Raw genomic sequence first — 22,535 nt, 5'->3', positions numbered from 1 at the left:
AAAACTGGTCCTCAAGTTCTTCCTCTGCATTTTTTATTTTGATTTGTTGATTTCTTTTCAAGTGGTACACATTTATGAGGGCACTTTATTATGTTTAAACACTTCTTAAACCCTGTTGCTACTTATTTACTTTGTTTTTATGAGAAATTGGTATCATGCTTTGCGAGATATATGCCGATTCATTTCAGCTTTAATTGATGGGATATATTGTATTTATGCCTAGCGAGATTGATGCTGAGTAGTTACAGTTTTTTCTCGTTGTATTTGCTATAGGTTAACACGCTAGTATGGCGCACAAGCTGCCGAGTGCACTCTATTCCAGAGCGGCCGTGAGCAGCGTCCATATCCATAGCAACAGTGAGCTCCCTCGCTGTGCCCCCGTAGTCCCTCCCTGTGGTCCCATAACCCGGAAGCATTAGGCATCCCTTGCCGACATCACGATAAGGCTACGCCCATACCGCAAACATAAAGCGAATGGCGGCCTCTGTGGCAACTGCTCTTCGCCTCCACTACTGCCGGAGGATCAGAAACCGAGACGCTCTGCGCTCCCCCCGCGCGTCATTAAGACGCTGCACTGGCTCCGGACAAGATAGCATAGAAATCCCCGCCACGCGAATGAAAGGTAACTCCCCCTTGTTGCCGCATGCATGAGTGTCGACCACGAGACACGGGCTGTGAGAGGGTCACCCAGATTGACTCTAAGCACCTACTCACGACAGAGAGGTGGTAGGCTCTAACGGAGATGCATGAGTGTAGACCACGAGACACAGGCTTAGACAGGGTCACTTAGATCAACCTCGAGCACTTACCCACGATAGAGAGGGGGTAGGCTCTAACTCACTCTTACATTTAGTATTCGGACAGTATGTATTTCATCTCTACGTCTTCTAACAACTTAAGAACAATTCGGCTAACATGCGTGCTCTTTAACCACTTTGTTAGGAGTGGTACATTCTAAAATATTTACCTGCATGCCACTAGGCGGTGTTTTCTCCCACCTGGCACCAGCATGTTGTTTTCACAAAATTCTTTCCTCGAACCCCCCCCCTTTTTTTTTTTCCTCCTCCCCCCCCCCCCCCCCATCTCTGCAGGCTAAATAACTCAGCACTGACTCTAGAAGCCTCTGATTCTGTCATTTATTTCCCGCCGTGATGGTAGGTAAGAATAAACGCGCAAATTAGAAATCCCTTCCAATTTGTAAATATTTTGCACATAAACATTTCAACAAAATACACCTGACTAGTAGCCATGTCCTTTGTACTTCGATATCACGAGTCCTTCGTAGAAAAACGTACGCACCCTGATGAAGACCTCCTATAAAAGAAGCGCCATATAGAAGGTCGAAACGCGTTGGTAATCTCATGGTGGAGGCGAGCCTTAAAGAACCCAGACAGAATTATTGTCAAATCACTTTTGACGATTTTCCACAGAAAATAATCCCTTTTAATCTATAGGGCTGCGGATCTGGTTTCCATAATATGAGGCTACCTCTTTGTTCCTTTGGCACTAAATAAAAGATACTCGTACTGTGAGGACTCCATGACAAATGAGTTCCCGTACCTCTATTCGAAGAAATATGTAGGACTGCCTTGATGTACTCTTATCTATTGATTTGTATGAGTATAAATGTATAAGTACTGTCCAACTGTTTTTTCATTTTGTGTCTAACTGCAAGTTTGTACAGATGTAAATATTGTCTATTTGTTCTTGTTCTGTATTGATTGTTACTATTGTATGTCAAATTGTTTGAAACACTTATTTCTAAGCATAAGCTGTTGCTGCACAGGAACCAAAAGTCTTGATGAAAGAGTCTAAATAGTCTTGTTTTGTATTCAATTACTGTCCAGGGATAAATAAAAAATCCATCTGGCTTACATGAATATGTTAAATCGATGGTGCCAGAGGTACTCTTGTTTTTCACTAATGGCCCTGCATCACTAATTGTGCCACACACTTTAAGTGGCCTTTTAAACATATCTCAGGCCTTCCATTGCAGCCTGGTGTGTGCTGTTTCAAATTGCCATTTCGACCTGGCAATGTAAACCTCTTGCCAGTCCAAAACTTTCCTTTTTAAAACATATGTCACTCCTAAGATAGTCCCTAAACAGCCCAGAGGGTAGGGTGCAGTGAATTTAAAATATTGGGAATGTGCTTTTAAATTTTACAGGTTCTGGTAGTATAAAACTCTTAAATTTGTGTTTCACTACTGTGGTTAGCATTGGATTCACTTATTACATTTAATAAGTGGTAACTTTCAATTGGGAGCTGGTAGGAATGTCAAGTTTGGTGTCTAAAGAATTGTAATTTAAAACCCTCAATCATGAATTTGGATTTTAAATTACAATTCTGAAACTGCCACATATAGAAAGTTACAACAGCAGTCAGGGTTGGGCCCTAATATATCTGTAATGCTGGACCACTGAAACGTCAACAACACTACAAATGCCAGTACTGACCAACTCTTTCTACACCATCAATTTTATTCTAAACACTCTATATAATAATAGTGATCATGTGATTTTGTTCTTTTTCACTTTCTTTCTGATTTGTTTTAAAGCCATTTCTGTCATATACAGAAGCACCTGACTGTTGTATTGTACAAAAACAATGACAAACACCCACCAACAAATATATCCAACAACTTTAAAATAAATACATCAAAGCAAAATCACAAACAATATTATTCACCATACAAAACAATTAAAACAATATATGAACCTGAACAGTTCTGAAATATTTGTGCCCAACTAGGAAGGTGCATTGTTTGACACTTTTTTTACTTGACTTTTCCTACTCTCATGGGTTACACAACCTCACAACGTTCTGCTTGTCCAATCAAGATATTTTTTAAGTTTAAAATTGTTATCCTGAGTGCCTCATTTTATAGCATGTAGGTTGATATGTTGTCAATGCGTTTCGAACCCATGACTCCCTTTAAGAGTTCTCCTCAGGACTCAGAACTGATATCAACTTCGGTTCACAAGCCACTTTGCCGCAATCCTTTTCCCTTCATTCATCAATTGTCCATTCGTCTAGTGTTGTTAACAAGACAACAACCAAACTTCATTGCTTCTCTACTGTACTTCTAATGAAGAGAAACAGTTTGCGGCAAAGTGGCTTGTGAACCAAAGTTGATATCAGTTCTGAGTCCTGAGGAGAAACTAAAGCGAAGTCATGGATTCGAAACTCGTTGACAATACTGCAACCTCCGTGCTATAAAATGAGGCACTCCAATCGGATTAAGAATTTTAAACTCCAAACATAATATTGTGATTGGATAAGCAGAACATTGCAAGGTTGTGTAGCCCATGAGAATAGGAAGAGTCAAGTTAAAAAAAGTGTCAACAACCAATGTATCTTCCTAGTTGGATATAAACATTTTGTTTAGGAGCTTTTCAATACCAGCACATGTAAAACTTAAACCCAGATGTCCTACTTTTTAAATGCAAGGTACCCTGCACTCTGAGCATCAAGGGCATACCTTAGGGGTAACCTTTGTGTACTTAAAAGGGAGGTCTAGGACTAGAAAAAGGTTTATTTTGCCAGATCGAAATGACAGTTGGAAACAGAGCTGCAGGCTTATAAGGCTGCCTGAGATATGTTTTAAAAGGCTACCTAAGTGAGAGGCACATTCATTGCTGTTGCCCAATAGTAGCATTTAATTTACAGGGCCCTGGCTACATATGGTACCATTTACGAGGGACCTACCAGTAAATTAAATGTACCAATCCGGTGTAGGCCAATTTGACCATGTTTTAGGGTCAGAACGCAAGCACTTTACCACTGGTTAGCAGGGAAAACGTGCATAGAGTCCATACGCCAACAAGAATGGGTTCAGCAACAAATGGCAAAAACCTAGGGGAAACATTGCATAGTGCCAACATCCACCCATGAAAATTATAGCTGTGAGATATGGCATGTTTAATTTTACTTACCAAACATTTTCAAAAATGCTGCGACATTCCATGCAATGGCTTCAGTTCTCCCCATTAGTTGCTTGATTTTCAGTTTAGTGTTGTGTTTATCCTAAAACCACTGCATGTGTATTGTTTAACGCATCATTCCTGAAAGTCCTTTGCAGTAAATTTTCATAAGCAGCGTCGGATTCAATGTGCTTGTATCCCTGAGGTATTTTGTGTGTAGCTGCAGCCATGGATGGCTTCTTGCTTAAAAGAGATTACATTGCTCACCCCATGACAGCACATCTGAACTGCTCGAGTTATGTTATAAATTTTGCCGTGAATAAGAACAGTGTGAAAAAAAAAGCAGGAGTCAAGATTTTGCGACATGAAGGATTGCCCACTGTACAACTGCATTGATTTTACTGTGTTCCAAGGCGAAGACGGCTGCTTGTAAGATTATTACGGAAAGAAAAATAATGGTTTTAAAAAGTGTGGATGTATCCCCTAGTATAGAATAAATTCCTCTCTTTCATTGTATTCCCTTTATAAAATTTCGCACACATCTGGGAGGCACATAGGACCATTTTTTAAAGCAGAATAAGTTTGTGCGCCGAAATCTCTTAACACCGGCCCTCTTTAATTATAATTCTTTTATCTATGAGTTCATTAGATTCCACGGTAATTGGTATATTCTTGGCGGAAGACCAATATTAGTAAATGTCAGCTTTAAGAATTAGCAGATGGTGCAGGTGAAAGCAGGCTTGTCAGAAGCTTTTGTGTGGCCGCAATTAAATAGCACTCGTCCATTCATTGTTTTTTAAACAAACTATTGCCTATGACATCCATACAAAGTGGTCAGAATAGGAGGATTAATTCTGGCCCCTTTAAGTCAGTTTCCTGTAGATCCTCAGGATACAGCGAAGGTCTGTGCTATGAAGAAATGTCACCAGGATTGGAACCTCAGTCTGATGCTGCTACACTCGCCAGTTGATGTGACCTAAGGAAAGATCGAAAGCTTAGCTCCCTACTTTAGGAGTTTGATTCTCACAGGCAGAAGCCTTTGTAATCGCCAGAGGGAAAGCTCAAGGCGGAGCTGACTGTAGAACCTGTGTAGAGACGGTCTGGATGGGCTGAGATCCAGATCCCAGAAATCGGCCAAGAGACAAAAGAATCAAGAGCTGAGGAGTCTGGGTTGTGGATCTGCAGACTCCAGTGCACTTACACCATTCGCTGTTGCCACCCTTTCCAGGCTTAGAAGGATCAAGAGGCAGTTGACCATCTCACCTGTGGGAGGTATGTTTGTCGGAATCATGCAGGCATTTTTTCTTCATGCCTTTACAATGTGGTCCACACACTGAACGCGTCTTTACGTGTTCCATTACCCCGCAAGTTGTTGCAATGACACGCCTTAGGGGAAGTGATAGAGTTGGAACCATATAATTTACTATTCCAACTCTTGTCTGTGCAACAGTAGGGAAAATGTTTGACTTAAAGTCCATCATCAATCCAACAATGCTTCCCTTGAAGCAAGTTGTTGTAACAACTTATGGGATAAATGAACGCGTGCAAAGATGCGTTCGTGGTTATAACCACGTTGGAAAGGCACTGCGTAGTTTGACCCGCAGAGTCAATCAATCAATCATAGGCATTTGTATAGCGCACTGCTCACCCGGAGGGTCTCAAGGCGCTGGGGGGGGGGGGGGAACGCTACTGCTCAAACAGCCAGGTCTTGAGTTGCTTCCTGAAGGCGAGATGGTCTTGCGTTGTCCGGAGGTGGATGGGAAGGGAGTTCCATGTCTTGGCTGCCAGGTAGGAGAAGGATCTTCCTCCGGCGGTGGCTCTGCGGATGCGGGGGACGGTGACGAGAGCGAGGCTGGCGGAGCGGAGCTGGCGGGTGGGCTTGTGGAAGGTCAGGCGGCTGTTGAGGAACTTGGGGCCCAGGTCGTGGAGGGCCTTGTGTGCGTGGGTGAGGAGTCGGAACGTGATTCTTTTGTTGACGGGGAGCCAGTGCAGGTCTCTCAGGTGTCCGGAGATGTGGCTGTGTCGGGGGATGTCCAAGATGAGTCGTGCTGAGGCGTTCTGGATCCGTTGGAGTTTCTTCTGGAGTTTGGCGGCGGTGCCGGCGTAGAGGGCGTTCCCGTAGTCCAGCCGACTGGTGACGAGGGCCTGGGTGACCGTCTTCCTGGTCTCGGTGGGGATCCACCAGAAGATCTTTCGAAGCATGCGCAGGGTGTTGAAGCATGAAGACGAGACGGCGTTGACTTGTTTGGTCATCGAGAGGGAGGAGTCCAGGATGAAGCCTAGGTTGCGTGCGTGGTCCGTTGGCTTGGGGGTGGCTCCCAGGGCGGGGGGCCACCAGGACTCATCCCAGGCGGAGGGTGATGATCCCAGGATGAGGACCTCCGTCTTGTCTGAGTTCAGTTTCAGGCGGCTGTTCTTCATCCATTCGGCGACGTCTTTCATCCCTTCGTGTAGGCTGGCTCTGGCGGCATCCGGGTCGCTGGTGAGGGAGAGGATCAGCTGGGTGTCGTTGGCGTAGGTGATGCTCTTGAGGTTGTGTTGACGTGCGATGGTTGCGAGGGGGCTCATGTAGACGTTGAAGAGGGTGGGGCTGAGCGATGACCCTTGTGGAACGCCGCAGATGACTTCGGTGGCCGCTGACCGGAACGGGGGGAGGTGGACTCTCTGAGTTCTTCCGTAGAGGAATGAGGTGATCCACTCCAGGGCCTTCTCCTGGATGCCGGTGTTGTTCAGGCGCTGTACCTGGGTGCGGTGGCAGACAGTGTCGAACGCTGCGGAGATGTCCAGGAGGATGAGGGCCGCAGTTTCCCCGTTGTCCATTAGGGATCTGATGTCGTCTGTGGCTGCGATGAGGGCGGTCTCCGTGCTGTGGTTGGCTCGGAAGCCGGATTGCGAGTGGTCGAGGGATCCGTTGGTCTCGAGGAAGGCGGCTTGCTGTCTGTTGACGGTCTTCTCGATGACTTTGGCAGGAAACGGGAGGAGCGAGATGGGGCGGTAGTTCTTGAGGTCGGAGGGGTCTGCAGTTGGTTTCTTCAGCAGGGCACTGATCTCGGCGTGTTTCCAGCACTCCGGGAAGGTGGCAGTGTTGAAGGAGGCGTTGATGATGTCGCGGAGGTGGGGTGCGATGATGTGGTCGGCCGTGTTGAAGATGTGGTGTGGGCAGGGGTCCATAGGGGATCCGGAGTGGATGGTGTTCATTGTGCGTGTTGTGTCTTCGGTGCTGACTGGGGTCCAGGTGCGGAGGGTGGCGGTGGGGGGCATCGGTTCGGTGGTGGGGTTCGTGGTTGGTGGGCCGAAGCTGTTGTGAATGTTGGCGATCTTGTCGTGGAAAAAGGCTGCGAGGGAGTCGCAGAGGTCTTGCGAGGGAGTGATGTCATTGTTTCCGGCATCGGGGTTGGAGAGCTCTTTGACGATGCTGAAGAGTTCCTTGCTGTTGTGGGTGTTGTTGTCCAGTCGTTCCTTGAAGGCTGTCTTCTTTGTGGCGCGGATCAGTTGGTGGTGTTTGTGGGTGGCGTGTTTGAGGGCCGTCATGTTGTCTGTGGTCTGGTTGGTGCGCCAGGTGTTCTCCAGGGAGCGGCAGTTCTTCTTGGAGGTGATGAGCTCGTCGGTGAACCAGGAGGCTTTCTTGCTGCCGCGTCTGCTGGTGGGGTTCTTCTTCAGTGGTGCGAGGGCGTCTGCGCAGTTGGTGATCCACTGTGTGAGGTTGTTGGCGGCTTCGTTGGGGTCCGTTGAGCTGGTGGGGGGGGGTTCTGGCTGAGGAAGGTGGTGAGCTGGTCGCCGGTGATCTTGTTCCAGCTCCTGCGGGGGGCTTGTTGAGGGTGGTGGTGGGTCGTCGTTTTACTGAAGCTGAAGTGGACGCAGCTGTGGTCAGTCCACTGGAGATTGGTGGAGTGGCTGAAGGTGACGTATTTGCTGGATGAGAAGACTGGGTCAAGCGTGTGGCCGGCGTAGTGGGTGGGGGTGGTTACCAGTTGCTTGAGTCCGAGATTGGCCAGGTTGTCCAGCAGAGCAGTGGTGTTGCGGTCCTTGTTGTCCTCCAGGTGGAAGTTGAGGTCCCCCAGGAGGATGTAGTCGGTGGAATTGATGGCGTGCGGGCTGACGAAGTCTGTGATGTCTTCGCTGAACTGTGTGCGTGGTCCCGGTGGTCTGTAGACGAGGGTGCCTCTGAGCGTGGTCTTGGGGTCGGTGTGTATCTGGAAGTGGAGGTGTTCGGCGGAGGTGAAGGTGTCATCGGAGTTGGTCGTGATGCGGATGGTGTTCTTGTGGATGATGGCGATGCCTCCTCCTGTCTGGTTGACGCGGTCCTTCCTGGTGATTTTGTAGCCTTCTGGGACGGCGATGGCGACGTCTGGCGCTGAGGAGGCGTTCATCCAGGTTTCCGTCAGGAAGGCGATGTCTGGTGCTGTCGAGTCGAGGAGGTTCCAGAGTTCGACGGCATGCCTGTGAACGGAGCGGGTGTTGAGCAGGATGCTCATCAGGTGTTTGTTGCTGGGGCTCGGTTTAGCAGGTGCGGTGTAGGGTCGGAGGCCGGTGAAGCGGCAGGTCAGGCAGGTGAAGGGTCCGTGGGTGCGTCTCGGGGTGGCTCGGTAGCAGGCGGTGTTTCGGCCGGCGTTGAGTGCGTGGAGGGTTTTGGCGTCGTAGATGTGCAGGGTGTGCTGGCGAGGGCGAGGATCAGGGGGTCTGGCGCTGGGCGCGGTCCAGGCGCGGACGGGCGCAGACTGGCGCACCTTTGGCGCACCTTCGGCGCTCCCACTACGCGCGTCCGCTGCGTGGGCGCTCTGGGGGCGTCCTAAGTAAGGAGCCGGGAGGGAGGAGCAGCTGGGTGGCGGGAGCGGGGCGGCGAATGGAATCACAGGGGGGCGGGGCCGCAGGGAGGCAGCGGCGGGAAATTCCAAGAAGCAGCGGGCAGCGGGAAATTCCCAGGAGCAGCGGGAAATTCCCAGGAGCAGCGGGCAGCGAGCGAAGGAATCTGCAGGCAGGAGGCGGCAAAGACAGGCAGGAGTGGCAGCAGTGAGTGGGGCGACCAAGCCCTGTGAAGGGCTGAGCGGTCACACTCTGTGGTCCCCTACGGTCCCCTTAAGTAAGGAGCCGGGAGGGAAGAGCAGCTGGGTGGCGGGAGTGGGGCGGCGAATGGAATCACAGGGGGGCGGGGCCGCAGGGAGGCAGCGGCGGGAAATTCCAAGAAGCAGCGGGCAGCAGGATATTCCCAGGACCAGCGGGAAATTCCCAGGAGCAGCGGGCAGCGAGCGAAGGAATCTGCAGGCAGGAGGCGGCAAAGGCAGGCAGGAGCGGCAGCAGTGATTGGGGCGACCAAGCCCTGTGGAGGCTGTTTACCCACCTGTCTCATCGGTTTTATTTTGGCTTGTGTGCTTCAGTCTAGTTTCAGAACCATTTGAACCATCTTGCTCGTTCTTGTTCCTTTGGTGATATTGACATTGTATTTTGCAGTTTCAGTCCAGCTTAACACAGGAATTGGTCGATTCATTACGTTCAGGTAATGCCCTGGTTCTGTGGGTGCCTCTACTTCCATACAAATTTGACCACAAATGGTAGATTCAAAAATAAGGAGCCATCAGGAGCTCCAAACTGGGTACTGACTCACTGTGCCTTGAACAAATAGAGCCCAGTTGGTTCATAAACCGGTTACTGGACTCCAATTAATTGATCTGAACAATAATAATTGCACACCAGTGACCAGACCTACTGTTACTATTGACTTTGTACACCATAACTTGGATCTGTACTGGTGACTTCATTGGTATGGGGTTCTGGTTCAAAGGTGTTTGTAATACTTTTTAGTGCTGGAAACTCAGCATGTGATGCTTTAGCCCGATGAGTTGTCCAACATGGTCCCATATTTGCAACAATCCAGGGATTTGACACTACATCTCTAGATCCCTTTCACAAACCCTTGTGGGAACATTTATTGGAGGAAACAGAAACATAACTTCTACTGAAGGTCCGCAAGGACCAATGTGTTGGAAAAACGAGTTCCTAGCACGTAGGTGCTATAAGAGTCTGTAGAGGATGTACCTCAGCCCCCAAACCTTTATTGTTTTAATTAAAGATCTTATTTGTAAATTCAGTTGTTATTTACTTATAACTACAAGTCCTGTTATTTTGTGACTTGTTTCACGGACTAGAAATTGAAGTATCTGATTAAATAACCAAGCCATACTCTATTTGAGTTTCTTACTTCTACCAGCTCATAGAGTAAGACTTGACACCCAGTGAGTGTAGTGCCTAAAAGGACTAACTGGGTAATCCAAATATATTGTAAAATATTGTGACTCTGGGACACCAGTAGTAAATGACAGTTTTGACAGAGTCCTCCCCAGTACCTACTGACTGTCCCAGGACTCCAAATAAAGTTCTTATCAGTCTTCCTCACACAGAGCAAACAGGGACCCCTGCACTTGAACTGGTGCATGCCCGTGAAAGCACCCACCCACAGACGTGTCAGAACTCACATACAGAGGTGAACAGAGAGAGACCCGTGAAATGAAAAACTATTCCAGAATGAGCCCTTTGTCAGCAATATAAATGTTGTAGTGCGATTCATTCTCACCACATTTCTTATGGAGTTCTGTGACATAACTATTAAATCAGCTTGCGTGATTTTGTACTCATCCACCTGCAGTGGATTTCTTGTCTTTGTGGTTTGGGCATTCGAGATGACTGGATGTGCGTGAAACAGGGCTATAAATAAGGATTTTAGCTGGAAGTTTGCTGTATGCAGCTCTTGTGGGTATGGAGTGCTGCATACGGGTACTCACAGACAGCACATTAAAATCAAGTCCCTTCCACACAGATGATGAACTGCACGGACAGTAGGAGCAGATCAGGGCTACGCGTGCTGAGCAGCCCTAGCACAGGAAGCTGTGCAGCACAGCCAAGGCAGCAGAGCAAGGCCCTGACACAGCAGGTCTGTGACCGGCATAAGCAGTGACACCAGCCTACTGTTACACAAACCCATGTACAACCAGTACTTTAATTGGGCCGGTACTAACTGTTGCATGGCTAAACACTTATAAGGTCGCAAAGGCGAGACCTATTGTCTATGCCAATGCTTGTTTATTTTGAGATGGAGAGTACCTGCACTTCTGAAAGTGAGGTAATACTTTTAATTGGAGTGTACTGGCACTTCTCAGAAACAAGCAGGTCCTCGTGTTCAGGGTACCTGCACTTCTATTTTTCCATTTCAAGCACTGTGTACAACTCGGGCAGCAGCAAGGCAAGTTCCCTAACAATGCACAGAGACGGAGACACACAGCATAGCTGAATATGCTTAACACACTGAGCAGATATATTATGATGCATCAATCCAAGTGCTACTAATACTCCCGCACACAAGTGCAGCATTGGGGGAAAGGGTCAGTATCACAATTCAAGCAACGCAAGCTTCATACTCATGTACAGAACAGAAATAAAAGAACCCACACCGCACAAGCTTCCTTCACATGCATATCTGGTACAGCAGGGGCATCAGCGGTGTAAGACTTCCTCACCTGAAGAAGGGGTATTGAACAGACAGCAGCAGTGTAGGCAGCCCTCGCGCACAAAACAGGCACCACACAGGCAGTCCTGACAAACATAGCATGTACAACATAGGTATTTGGCTGTGGGCTTCTGACGTGGTACAGCACAGGCGACAGCAGAGCGTTCATCCCTGATGCACAGAATATATACTTCAACTAGATATTGTTAGCTGCAGTGATTGCTTGCTTCACACATACATGGGCAGCTGAAGAATACTCAGAAGTGGTGCAGGATCCTCTCACCCGCACACAGAGCTGCTCAGATGTCAGCAGGAGCCTCAGAAAACCAGCCATTAAAGCCCCTCTCGTGTACAAAAGGGGCAGCCCATCTGTTGCAGCATCCACTGTTCTCACACAGCTATGGGAATGCGTACAACGTGTAAGTGCGCTGGGAAAGCAATGCAGGCTGTTATTAGACACAGCAGGCACATCACAGGCAGCAGAAAAACCATGTAAGCACTTCTTCCACGAGGCTCTCTCTGGCCTACTAGCATTCTGTGTCTCTTTCTCGGGAGCACTCACCCTCTCACACACAAACACACTTCCTTTTTCTCTCTCATCTTTTGTGATGTTTTGGATTAGTTGTGATCGACTCCACTGGACCGTGAGACAAATCAGACCCAAGAGATGGCCCTTTGTCATGTGTCTCTTTTCCCCTGCCCCACACACAAACACACAGGCATTACCTCTTTTGTAGGCGCACACATTTCCACAACAGGTTTGCTTCACTAGCTCGTGTATGCAGTCTCTCTCTCTCTCACACACTCTTTTTCTCTCACCAAATGCATTGAATTGGCTTATTTGGTGCGACCTGGGAGACAGGACCGGTCTAGGGGTGTCAGTGAGGACAGACACACTCAGCCATGCTGTAGATGGCTTGGCAGGCAGATGTCCGTGTTCATTGAAGGCAATGCCCCTATATCTTGGAGCCGCTGTTCAGACTTCTGGCAAAAGCACCAGAATGTCGCTGGCACCAGAAACTCGGCCTGCTGGCTGTAATGCTGACGTAGCCTTACAAACAGGCCAGCTGCGCATTTGGTTCTCCCTAGCGATGCCCTTTCTTTAATCCCGACTTGAGTAAAGTTGCTCAACCTGAACTGGTTCCGCTTTCTCCACAGTAAATGCTTGTGGTTCCCAGGTCACTGTAGAAACGAAAGGGCTCTGTGCAAACGATCCTCACCTTTAAGATCATAGTCTGATAAGACAGGTAATGCTTCGTGTTGTACTTACACTTCCTGCTGCTCAGCCAGTATGCATGAGTATGTGTGTATGGAATGTTGGAATGCGTGATGACTGTGTAGAATGTTGGTGTGCCTGGTGGACTGGAGGAATGACAGTTGGAGGAGTAGGCTGAGCAGCAAAGCTGCAGCTCCTGGTGGGATCTTGAATTAGCCTGCTTAACATATTTACTTGGGATCTTGAGATCCTGAACTTGTAACTACCATCTCAAATGAACTTGTAACTTACCAATAAACTTCTACTTGAACTTACCTCGTGACTACTATCCATCCTTTCTACACTTCGTCCAGTGTTTTCCGTTGTGAGCCGTGAGTTTTTGCAGTGTTTCATTTAGTTCGAGTTTATTTAGGGTCTTTTATAGAGGGTTTCTGAACTGCTAAATGATGGATAAGCAGCTATCTGCCATCTCATAAATCTACCAAGCTGTCCCCAGAAGGGTGGTGGAGGAAGGGAACTATTCTGCTAGATAGATTGTGTTTACCTCAAATATCTATAAATATATACAACTTTCATTTTAAAACAAGCATTTGCAATGCAATAGGTCTCGCATTTGCGAGAGTTTGAGCTATTAGCATTGTAAATGACAGTGCCTTTTATTTATGTTTAAAAAAAAAGCAAACTTAAATAATAAGCATTGTCATTTACAATGACAATAGCTCAAACTCGTATAAATGCGAGACCTATTGCATTGCAAATGCTTGTTCTTTTTGTCAAACTAGTTTAGCTCCTACCTACAGTTATGGAAGAAAGGGCTACCAAATCATCCATTGGAGTACAAGGGTCTAACAATTTGCACAAAACATATCCTGGCAGACATTTGAGGGCTTGAAACCCCAATACACGAATGCACCTACATCTGAACAACTCTGGAGAGGATTTGACCAGAAGACACTGAAAAACAGGGTGGCGAAGGTTTGACACTGACCTTTGGAAGGAAATTACTCTTGTTTTTTTGTACTGTTAACAATGTAATTCATTTTTTTAGTTTACTTCAGCAGACGAGTTTGCATCACGTACCCTTTATACATTGCAGTCTCTATCAATATGTTAGATAATTATTTGTTCAAGAAATTAGGTGGGCTTATGTGATGGACTGAGAATTCTTAGAAGCTGCGGTCAGGTTTGTTATGATGGGCACCTGTGCTCCATATTGTGGGCATATTGGGTGTTATGAGGAAGTAGACAGCGGTTATGTGTGTCCTATTGTTCCTCTGTGTACCTGGTTCTATGCTATGATGCAAGTCCAGGGACAATGTGATTGGCTTGTAAGTCTGCGGTGATTCACTGTGTGATTGGTCAGAGTGCCTGATGTGATTGTGAGGTGGAATTTAGAGAATGGTGGGAAAGGGAAGATTCGAGTCAGTCTGTAGTCTGTCTGAGGTAACTGCAAAGGCAGCAGCCCACCAAGAGATAGGATTATGTGGGTTACTTTCCTGTATCCTAAGGGGGCCCTCCAAGAGTTGGATGCTGGCATGTTTATTTTCCCAGAGAGCTTCTGCTCTCTGCATTCAAAGGGTCTAGTGAAGTTAAAGGAACATTGCTAATCAGAAGGGCAGAGCCATGGTGAGTGCAACGCTTTGTTTGGTCAATATGGAGCACCCCAGACATGTGGAGTTTTGACACTATTGCCTGTGTCTATGGGGGACGTGAACTGACATGCTGAACCAGAATGGATTCGAGAGGAGGGTATGAGGACAGCTAAGCTGACAGCTTTGCACAGGTGTGCATGTGTATACGATTTATAATTAATATTGGCAGCAAGATCATTGTTTAAAAACGGACGCCACCGGAGGGGAAGATTTGGGACTACGGCAACCAGCATGCCTTACACTGGAGAGCGCATGCATGGTGAAAAGAAGCGGCAGTCCATTTTTTGTTTTTGAACTTGCCTACCCTATGATTAAGATCCGGAGGCATCAAAACAAGTCAGGGACATTCAATAATCAGGTGCGAGTGCTGTTTGCTGCTAATAAAGGGTTCTGAAGAGCTATTTCCTTGTGGTGTGCGTCTCTGAAGCTTGGGAGCTTCTTTTGGTGGATAAATCAGTAGTTAATTTAATTTGCCAATGAAATAATAAAATAATAAAATAAGTGGAAGAGCCTACATTTTAGCTCAACGGGGTGAGCTCACTTCTACCACTGGTGCTGCCCATTTCCACCTCTCAACGTAGGCTACAATACCTGATCCGAGTTGTGAGCAAGTCTACCTTCGTGGTGAGGGATTTGGGAGATTCTCTATTCTATTTTTGAAAAAATGTCACTAAGTACGGAAAAGCCTTGTTTGTAGTAATGAACAGGCACGGTTAGAATTCATTTGGCCACTCAAACCCCTGGATAAGGGCCCTACTGCACCTGCTATACTAATGAGAGCTACACTCCTCGTTCCATGTCTTCCTGCATTGCCGTTCCAAGTGATGTACTGGTTATCTGTCTAAGGAAGGTCTCCATTGTTGCTGTCTGTAAACAGTGATTCGGGTAAGTTAGCGATTCCTAAAAAATTGAAGTACATTTATAGATATTATATAAAACATGGCATAACAGATTCTTCATTTATGGTCACGGTGAGAACTGTGGTAAGATTAGATGAGACTTACCAGAGGCAGTGCTGGTGTTGGGAGTTTGGTACATACCAGTGACTTTTGCAACCCTCATCAATTTATTTTCACCACTGTCTTGAGTTTCTGAAAAGCACTGTTCTATTCTGTCATTCCAAATGCAAGTCTCATCCACGGCGCAGCGATACCATGTTTGTCAATGAGCATTTTAGGGCTAAGTGTGGTTTTTTTCCTAAATCTCAGCGAATGCTGGTAAACTTCGGTGTTGCAGGCAGAAGAACCAATACAAACCAAGGTCACTCGACGGACCACACATAAGGGTTGTGTTTTTGAGCAGCTGACTGCAAAATGTTAAGAAGCTATCACATACAGAAAAGTGTATAGAACGGTGGCTTCCTGCACAGTGGGTGTGCCGGCAGAGGAGGCTGGATCTGTGCAGCAAAGCGGCCGCAAAAGTGAAAGTGATCGCGATCAAAGCGGCCGCGAAAGTGAAAGTAAACGCGGCGCGCGCGCCCGCGCACATGCACTGTAGCTCTAGGCTGGCCTGGTAGCACTTTTTGGAGCCCACATACAAAATGTCTCTTCGAGCCAGCGCATGCGCTGGGCTCAGCGAGACCTAAAAAAAAGTATTCCAGCCACAGCTATGGATCCACCTACCATTCAAAGGAACTCATGTATCTGTGGAGAGCATGTAGCCTTACGGCTAGTGATCGACCTCGAAGCTGGGTTTGAGTCTCGGCAATGACGCTCAACATACTGTGATTCTGGGCAAATCACTTAATCTCTAGTACCTAACAAAAAACAATGAATGTGTCCATCTGTAACGAAACTGGTGCTCATGTAAAGCGCTCTGATACCTGATATCTTCGCGTCTAGTGCGCGCTATATTAAACTAAAAATAAAATCATCTTATGTCACCAGTGAAAGATTACAACAAAATGTTTAGTCAGCAGTGCTTTGAAGAACGAGGCAATTGTGTTGCTCACCACATATTGCGAGTTTTAGGTGTTTTGATAAAAGTTTAAGTCACACCCATAATACTCCTGAAAGTGACGTTTGTTGAAGGAATTTAAAAAGCGTTTTTGTTTTTAGCAGTTTCTGATAGTAATAAACCACATCCAAATAACTCTTCAAGATCATTGCAGAATTCTGAAGTCATATAGTGACCTTGGTAGACATTATCTCATCCGTTTAGTTGTTTACTTGTCTCTCACTGCATAAATACAGTCAGACCACTACAATTGTTTTTGAAAGTTTAAGGATCCCTTTCCACTCTTTAATGACTGTCAAAAAGACACAGGGCTCTCATTACAACTTCACACAATACTGCACTGATTCACAGTGAGAGCAGCCGCAGGAATTAGGGAACTTGTAGCGTCCTGTAGTCAATCTGGATCAACTATGGGACTACACAAAGCTATCTCAATTCATGGAACACATGTAAAGATGAGTGGGATACTTCCTTTTCACCAAATTTACATTTGCTAAGTTCTACACATAACCCAGCATTCTGCAAAATCCCCAAGACCTTATTAAGTACATCATCATGTTCCCCTTTACTTGCAGCAGCTATCAGAATGTCATCTTGGAAGAAACTTACACCCTTCATTGCCCCCAGAAGCTTGTGCATCAGTCGCTGGAAAACCGCAGCGGCTGATGCAAGCCCAAAAGGCATACGCTTAAACTGATAACACCCAAAGGGTGTAATAAAAGCAGTCAGCCTCCTTGATTCTGGTGCTAGCATAATTTGATGGTAGGCTGCTGACAAGTCAATAGTTGAGAACCAACTAGCACCTCTGAGTGAGGAAACCATTTCATTTATCTTTGGTAGTGGGAATTTATCTATTACAATGTTATTATTCAAATGGCGTAAGTCAATGCATAGACGGATTTTTCCGTTTCCCTTCCTTGCGACGACAACCGGAGAAATCCATTCTGAGCTTTCTACCTCTTCAATTACATCTTTAGCTAACAAATCTTGAATCTCTTTATTTACTTCATCCCTTATCAGGATAGGCACCGGTCTCACCTTATGGACCTTGGGTACATTTGCTTCCTTGAGTACAATTTTGTGCTCAAACCCTTTGAGAGTTCCTAACCCTTTCCCAAAAACACTCGGAAATTTTCAGCCAATGACTCCCCCATTCTATAAGTTTCATCCATTATTAAAACCTTCTCCTCACTGTTGGGGTCCAAAATGATGTGTAAGTTTTTTTTGGTCGAACCAACCCAAAACAGATGGTCCATGTTCTGCTACATATAATTTGCCTCTTGTCGTTCTTCCTTTGAACCAGAACGTGAGCCATCTGAACCCTAGCATGTTAATTTTTTCCCCCGTAAAACTTACTGGGTTCACATCAGTAGGGTATAAATCTTGACCCATTTTATCTGTGAACTTTTCCTTCCAGACAGACTGGTTTACGATAGTATAAGGTGAACCAGAATCTGCATACACAATAACCTTGATACCCCCAAAGGACACTTCACATATAGGTTTTCCTTTGACTGATTCATTAGAGACATTCAAAACATAGTTCCCCATTAAGCTTTTGACACAACTGTCATCAGTATCCCCTGTGGTTTCCTCATTCTCATCACCATCACACACATATTTCACATTCCCTCTCCTGCGGCACATCTTGCTAAAATGACCCATCAGTCCACAAATGCCACATTTCTTCTTTAACGCTGGGCAATATTTGCTGAAAGCCAAATGTTCCTTGCTGTCACAACGGTAACATCTCCTCTCTTCGTGTTTCCATTCCTTCTGTGCCGACTTTTGAACTTGGATAGGCCAACGCAGGCCTTGATTTTTGTTTGCATTTTGTACTTTAAAAACGCCAGCCGGTTCTTTACCAGATTCTTTAACTACAGTGGCGCATCTTCCGGACATCTCTGATTTCCTTATTATTGCCAATACATCATCTAAAGGTGCATCCCCATTAACCCATAATCTGTCTTGTAATCCAGAATTGTTGTTATGCATGACTAATTGGTCCCTAATGAGGTCGTCGTGCAAATTGTCAAATTTGCAATCACTTGCCAATCTCTTTAAATCATCTAACCACTCATCCACAGGTTCCTCTTTGTTCATCCCATCCTCGTCGCCAATTGTAAAGATGAGTGGAACAGTAAAATATCCAAGTGATATTTATTAAAACAAAAGAACAGGCGAGCGCCAGGCTAGACAGTTTCCTCTCCAGGACATCAGCCAGTATCTGACGTTCTGGATTGGAAACTGTCCAGAACCCACAGGAGATTCTACGCCACGCTCTACAATACAGCGTTAAAGGAAAACAATACAAAGCTTAAAGGCATACACTACAACACAACTACTTGATATCAGTCACCTTTGTTAAGTTGAACCCTCAAAGGAGTACTGGGCCTGCTTTGGTCCCAGATTGCATTAACTGTAGTGGCAGAGTTGATAAGAAAAGAGCGTTTTTTCTGCTCTTAGCTTCCCTCGCCCTTTGAAATGGTACAACATACATCACAATATGAACCCAAACAAGCCCTGAGTGCAAGGTTCCATGTCTTCTCTTAATGTTTGTTTCAGTAAACCTATACCCATCAGGTACTGACATAAATATATTTTTCTTTAGTTTTGGAGACATATATGGCAATATTTTCTCTTGTTCCTAAGAGTTTGCTTTTGATAAAACACCCCTGATGGTACATACAGATAGAGCCCGGCAATATAATGTCAGATTCTGTGATTCTCTTCCATGTTTGTGACTTTGTGATCTACAGGTGGTAGCCAAGGAGATGGGCTACGAGCCACGCGATCTCAGGGACTTCAAACCTCAATCATGGTTTCTTACCTAGAAACAGCAGGAGGTACTCTTTAACACCTTGAAATCAAGCTCAGAAGACTTGGGGCAAGAAGGACCAGGCAGGCCAGCAAATAATTCTGTGTAATGTGTCAGGAAAATATCTCTGTTGTTGATATACTTGCTTTTAACCGAACATAAACATATCATAAAACCTAGTTCTGAATAGTATGCCTTATGGTGTCTTCACTCTTTGAGCACTACAAACCTTGTGGTTTATGACTGCAGAACTATTTAAGTGTAAAATATTACAGAACGTTCTATGTTTCTCTTTACACAACTCTTTTTATGTATTAAAATGTACAGAAAAAGGAACTGCTGCGTTTGCTTTTATGAATGTGATTGAAAATGTGGTTACTGCAACACGTGAAGCAAGGCAATGAACATACATGTTCAGAAACCTAATGCAACTTGTTTATCTTTTAAGGTATGGTGACATGAGGAGGCAAATTGGTTTCGAGATAAGGGATATGTGGTATAATCTTGGTGAGTATTCATGGTTTTGCTTTCTGCACGTGTATTGATTGTGTATATAAATCGACCAATATTTCAGTAGCCAGGAGGACATTTGCTCCGCTGCAAAGGATTTTAAACTGGTAACTAGCTGCACAAAGTTTCATTTTTAAACAGATCTGTGACCAGCTCCTTCTCATCTTTGCAGGTCAGACCAAACTTAGTGTCACTAAGCAAAGCCTGGTACTAAAATGTTGCGATATTAAGGGCCAGATGTACGAACATTTCATTTTGCAAGCCTCTAATTGCAATTTTTTGCGACACACAATTACTGACTCATCTAATGAAATGGACTGATGTGTCTCAGACACATTAGCAATTCTCAAATGTGTCGCGAGGGGCCTGCCTCGTCAATATTCATGAGGCAGGTCGCAACTTACGACCCATTGGAAATTGTTACAATCACAGGCATGGTAGCCTGCTGGGTTAAGCAGTCCACCATGTCTGTGATTGCTTCTTAAATTGCAATAATTTTGTTATTGTTTTGCAGCATATTTTCATTAAAGGAAAACGGTCTGCTATACAAAAATAAAGATGAAAAGTGTTCTTTTCATTTGTTAAGAGTAGGCAGTGGTCTGTGGGACTACTGCCTGCTCTAAAAAAATGTTTAAACCCACATTCACCAAGGGGAAGTGGTCCCTAGGGGGACACTTTCCTGTTTGTGAATGGGTTACCACCTCCTCTACGGAGATGGTAAATTATGAATACTTTGCGACCACATTCCGGTCGAAAAACATTAATTCATACCAGTGCTATTCGGTATTAGGAAGGGATTCCCTAAACACGTCCTTTCCTAATACCGAATGGCAATAGCACAATGCAGTTTAGTAACAAGCTCCAGTCGCATTTTGCCTTTTGTATATGGTAAAATCTTGTTTTGGTGGCGCTCAGGTGAGAGGCAGAACCTTTACAGAGGAAAGCTCTCGCCTGCCTCAAAGGTATGAATAGTGCAAAAAAAAAAGCTTCATAGAGAGGTAAGACACTTAACTAGACAAATTGCTAAAAAAAAAATAGAAACAAAGCACAATTATAAGCAATGACATGAAATACACAATCGTGACTTTGTTTCCAGATTACCTCTCTTCAAACTACATTTGTTATATCGAGTTAGCATTCATTTGTCAAGGTGAACCACCATACACATAAACTAATGTACAGTAAGCAACATTTTTTGTTAGTCCATGTACATATTTTCCATTTCACAAAACCTGAAATTCCTCTTGTAATTGCAGTATAAACGACTCCCCTTCCATTACATTTTATAAAGGTTTGAGCTTATATTTAATGGCCCTACACATCACTTTAAATGCTATTAATAGAGTTTAACACTGTACTCATCCTGTCAGAATATCTTCATACAGGTTAACTTTAAAAATTTAATCACGGTGTCACAGTCGGTTTAGAAAACTTTCAATCCTACCTCAGAAAACATGTAGCATGCGACCCGCCAGTTTTCCAGTTTGTCGCCAACTTTAGCACTGCCCTGATGCAAACAGGCATTGACTTCTGCTCGTAATCAAACCACAGACCTGTAGATGTGCTCACTCAAAAGCAATCAGTGGACAACTCTTTAGTAAACACCATTTTCAGGCAGCGGCGAAACTGGATCTAAAAACTGTTTTAGACTTAATAGGTGCATTGCGGATTTCACTCTGTTGTCCTGACATGTATCTTGATAGTAGAATTCCCACTTTTGAAAGCCATTCTGTCCCTCTCTGTTTTTTGTACTTATCAGCAAATGCTTCTTCCTACTTGCAATTTACGGTTTAGATCTTTTTATTCATTTTAGTCAATAACACGTAAGCTCACCCCCATCCAAAAGGCCAATGAGGCCTATGAACGGGGGAAAGAAACAGGGGTTGTGGAGGGGAGGAAAGGCTGAGGGAGGAAAGTCAAATAATACAGAGAGGGGGACGGCTAGAAGATGTAGGGGTAGACAAACCCGGGAAAGTGTTGCTCTCCATCTCACAGGCGGCATCCCCGTAGTTTGCAAGAAATCTTCCGGCGTTGTAAGGTGGTGTTGCTGATTGGCAAGAGGTACCCCTAATCTTGGGGGTCTTGTGCAGGTCCCCTTTAACCTAAGAACCTGTAGGTGTTTGGGGCATGAGAGTTCCTGGAAGTCTTGTGATACAAATTGGAGACAGAGGCCCCACATTTTATCAAACTGTGGCAACTTGTTGTCGAATAAGTGTATGGGTTTCCATTCCTATAGTGTCTCAAAGTCTGTGTAGCCAGTCTTCGTGTTATGGTGGGGTGTTGGTGCCCCATTTGGAGGTAATTGCCTGTTTGACTACACATAAGGCCATAGAGATGGCTCTCCCTTGTTGGAATAGAGCGTGTAAGTCATGACACTCAGGAGGCCTAGCAAGACCTAAATCAGAAAGGGAGGAAAGTCTTTATCAAAGATCTCATTGACGTCTTTCAGAACTGCCTACCAATACCGTTTGAGTTTTTAGACAGCACCATAAGAGATGTGTCAAAGTAACTGAGTGGCCACAATTGCCTCAGCAGTCCTCAGAGCTTCCATGCCTCCACTTCACTATCCTCACTGGAGTATAATACCAATAGTGAGTTATCTTGAACCTCGCCTCCTTGCCCGCCACACTAAATGAGGGGATGCATGCCCTATGAAGTGTATCAGTCTATTTTCTGGGTGAGAACGAGCGTTCCAGTTTGTCATCCTATCTCTGTTGAGCAGGAGACTTAGTAGAATTGACCGCTTTAATAAGGAAGGCTTAAAGGTCCGAAAGCAAGCCTCCGTCCCCAGCTCTTTTCTTGTGATCAACAATTTTTTGTAGTCCCTCAGCGGTCTGCTAGCAAAGGGACGTATTGTGGGTCCCATAGCGCTCCTGCAGCTGCGGTAAGGCCATTAGCCCTTCGTGGTAAAAAGCCCCCAATTTGTTTCCATTGTGCTACCTGCCAGGCATGATATGTGTTA

At 45.4% G+C, this 22,535-nt stretch overlaps 1 protein-coding gene across 2 annotated transcripts in view; it reads left to right on the top strand.

The window, feature by feature from the left end:
- DOCK1 (dedicator of cytokinesis 1) overlaps window positions 1-22,535 on the top strand; it is a 1,163,810-nt gene that overhangs the window by 784,930 nt on the left and 356,345 nt on the right. For both annotated transcript variants that reach the window (XM_085606236.1, XM_085606235.1), the window contains exon 32: window positions 19,512-19,570. In XM_085606236.1, coding sequence (XP_085462362.1) covers window positions 19,512-19,570 — 59 coding nt within the window. The remainder of the gene's footprint in view (window positions 1-19,511; window positions 19,571-22,535) is intronic.

This window comes from Triturus cristatus, chromosome 1_2 (genome assembly GCF_964204655.1).
Source record: "Triturus cristatus chromosome 1_2, aTriCri1.1, whole genome shotgun sequence".
NCBI lineage: Eukaryota > Metazoa > Chordata > Amphibia > Caudata > Salamandridae > Triturus > Triturus cristatus.
Note: the sequence above shows the minus strand (reverse complement) of the source record. Positions and strands in the feature narration are given on the sequence as shown.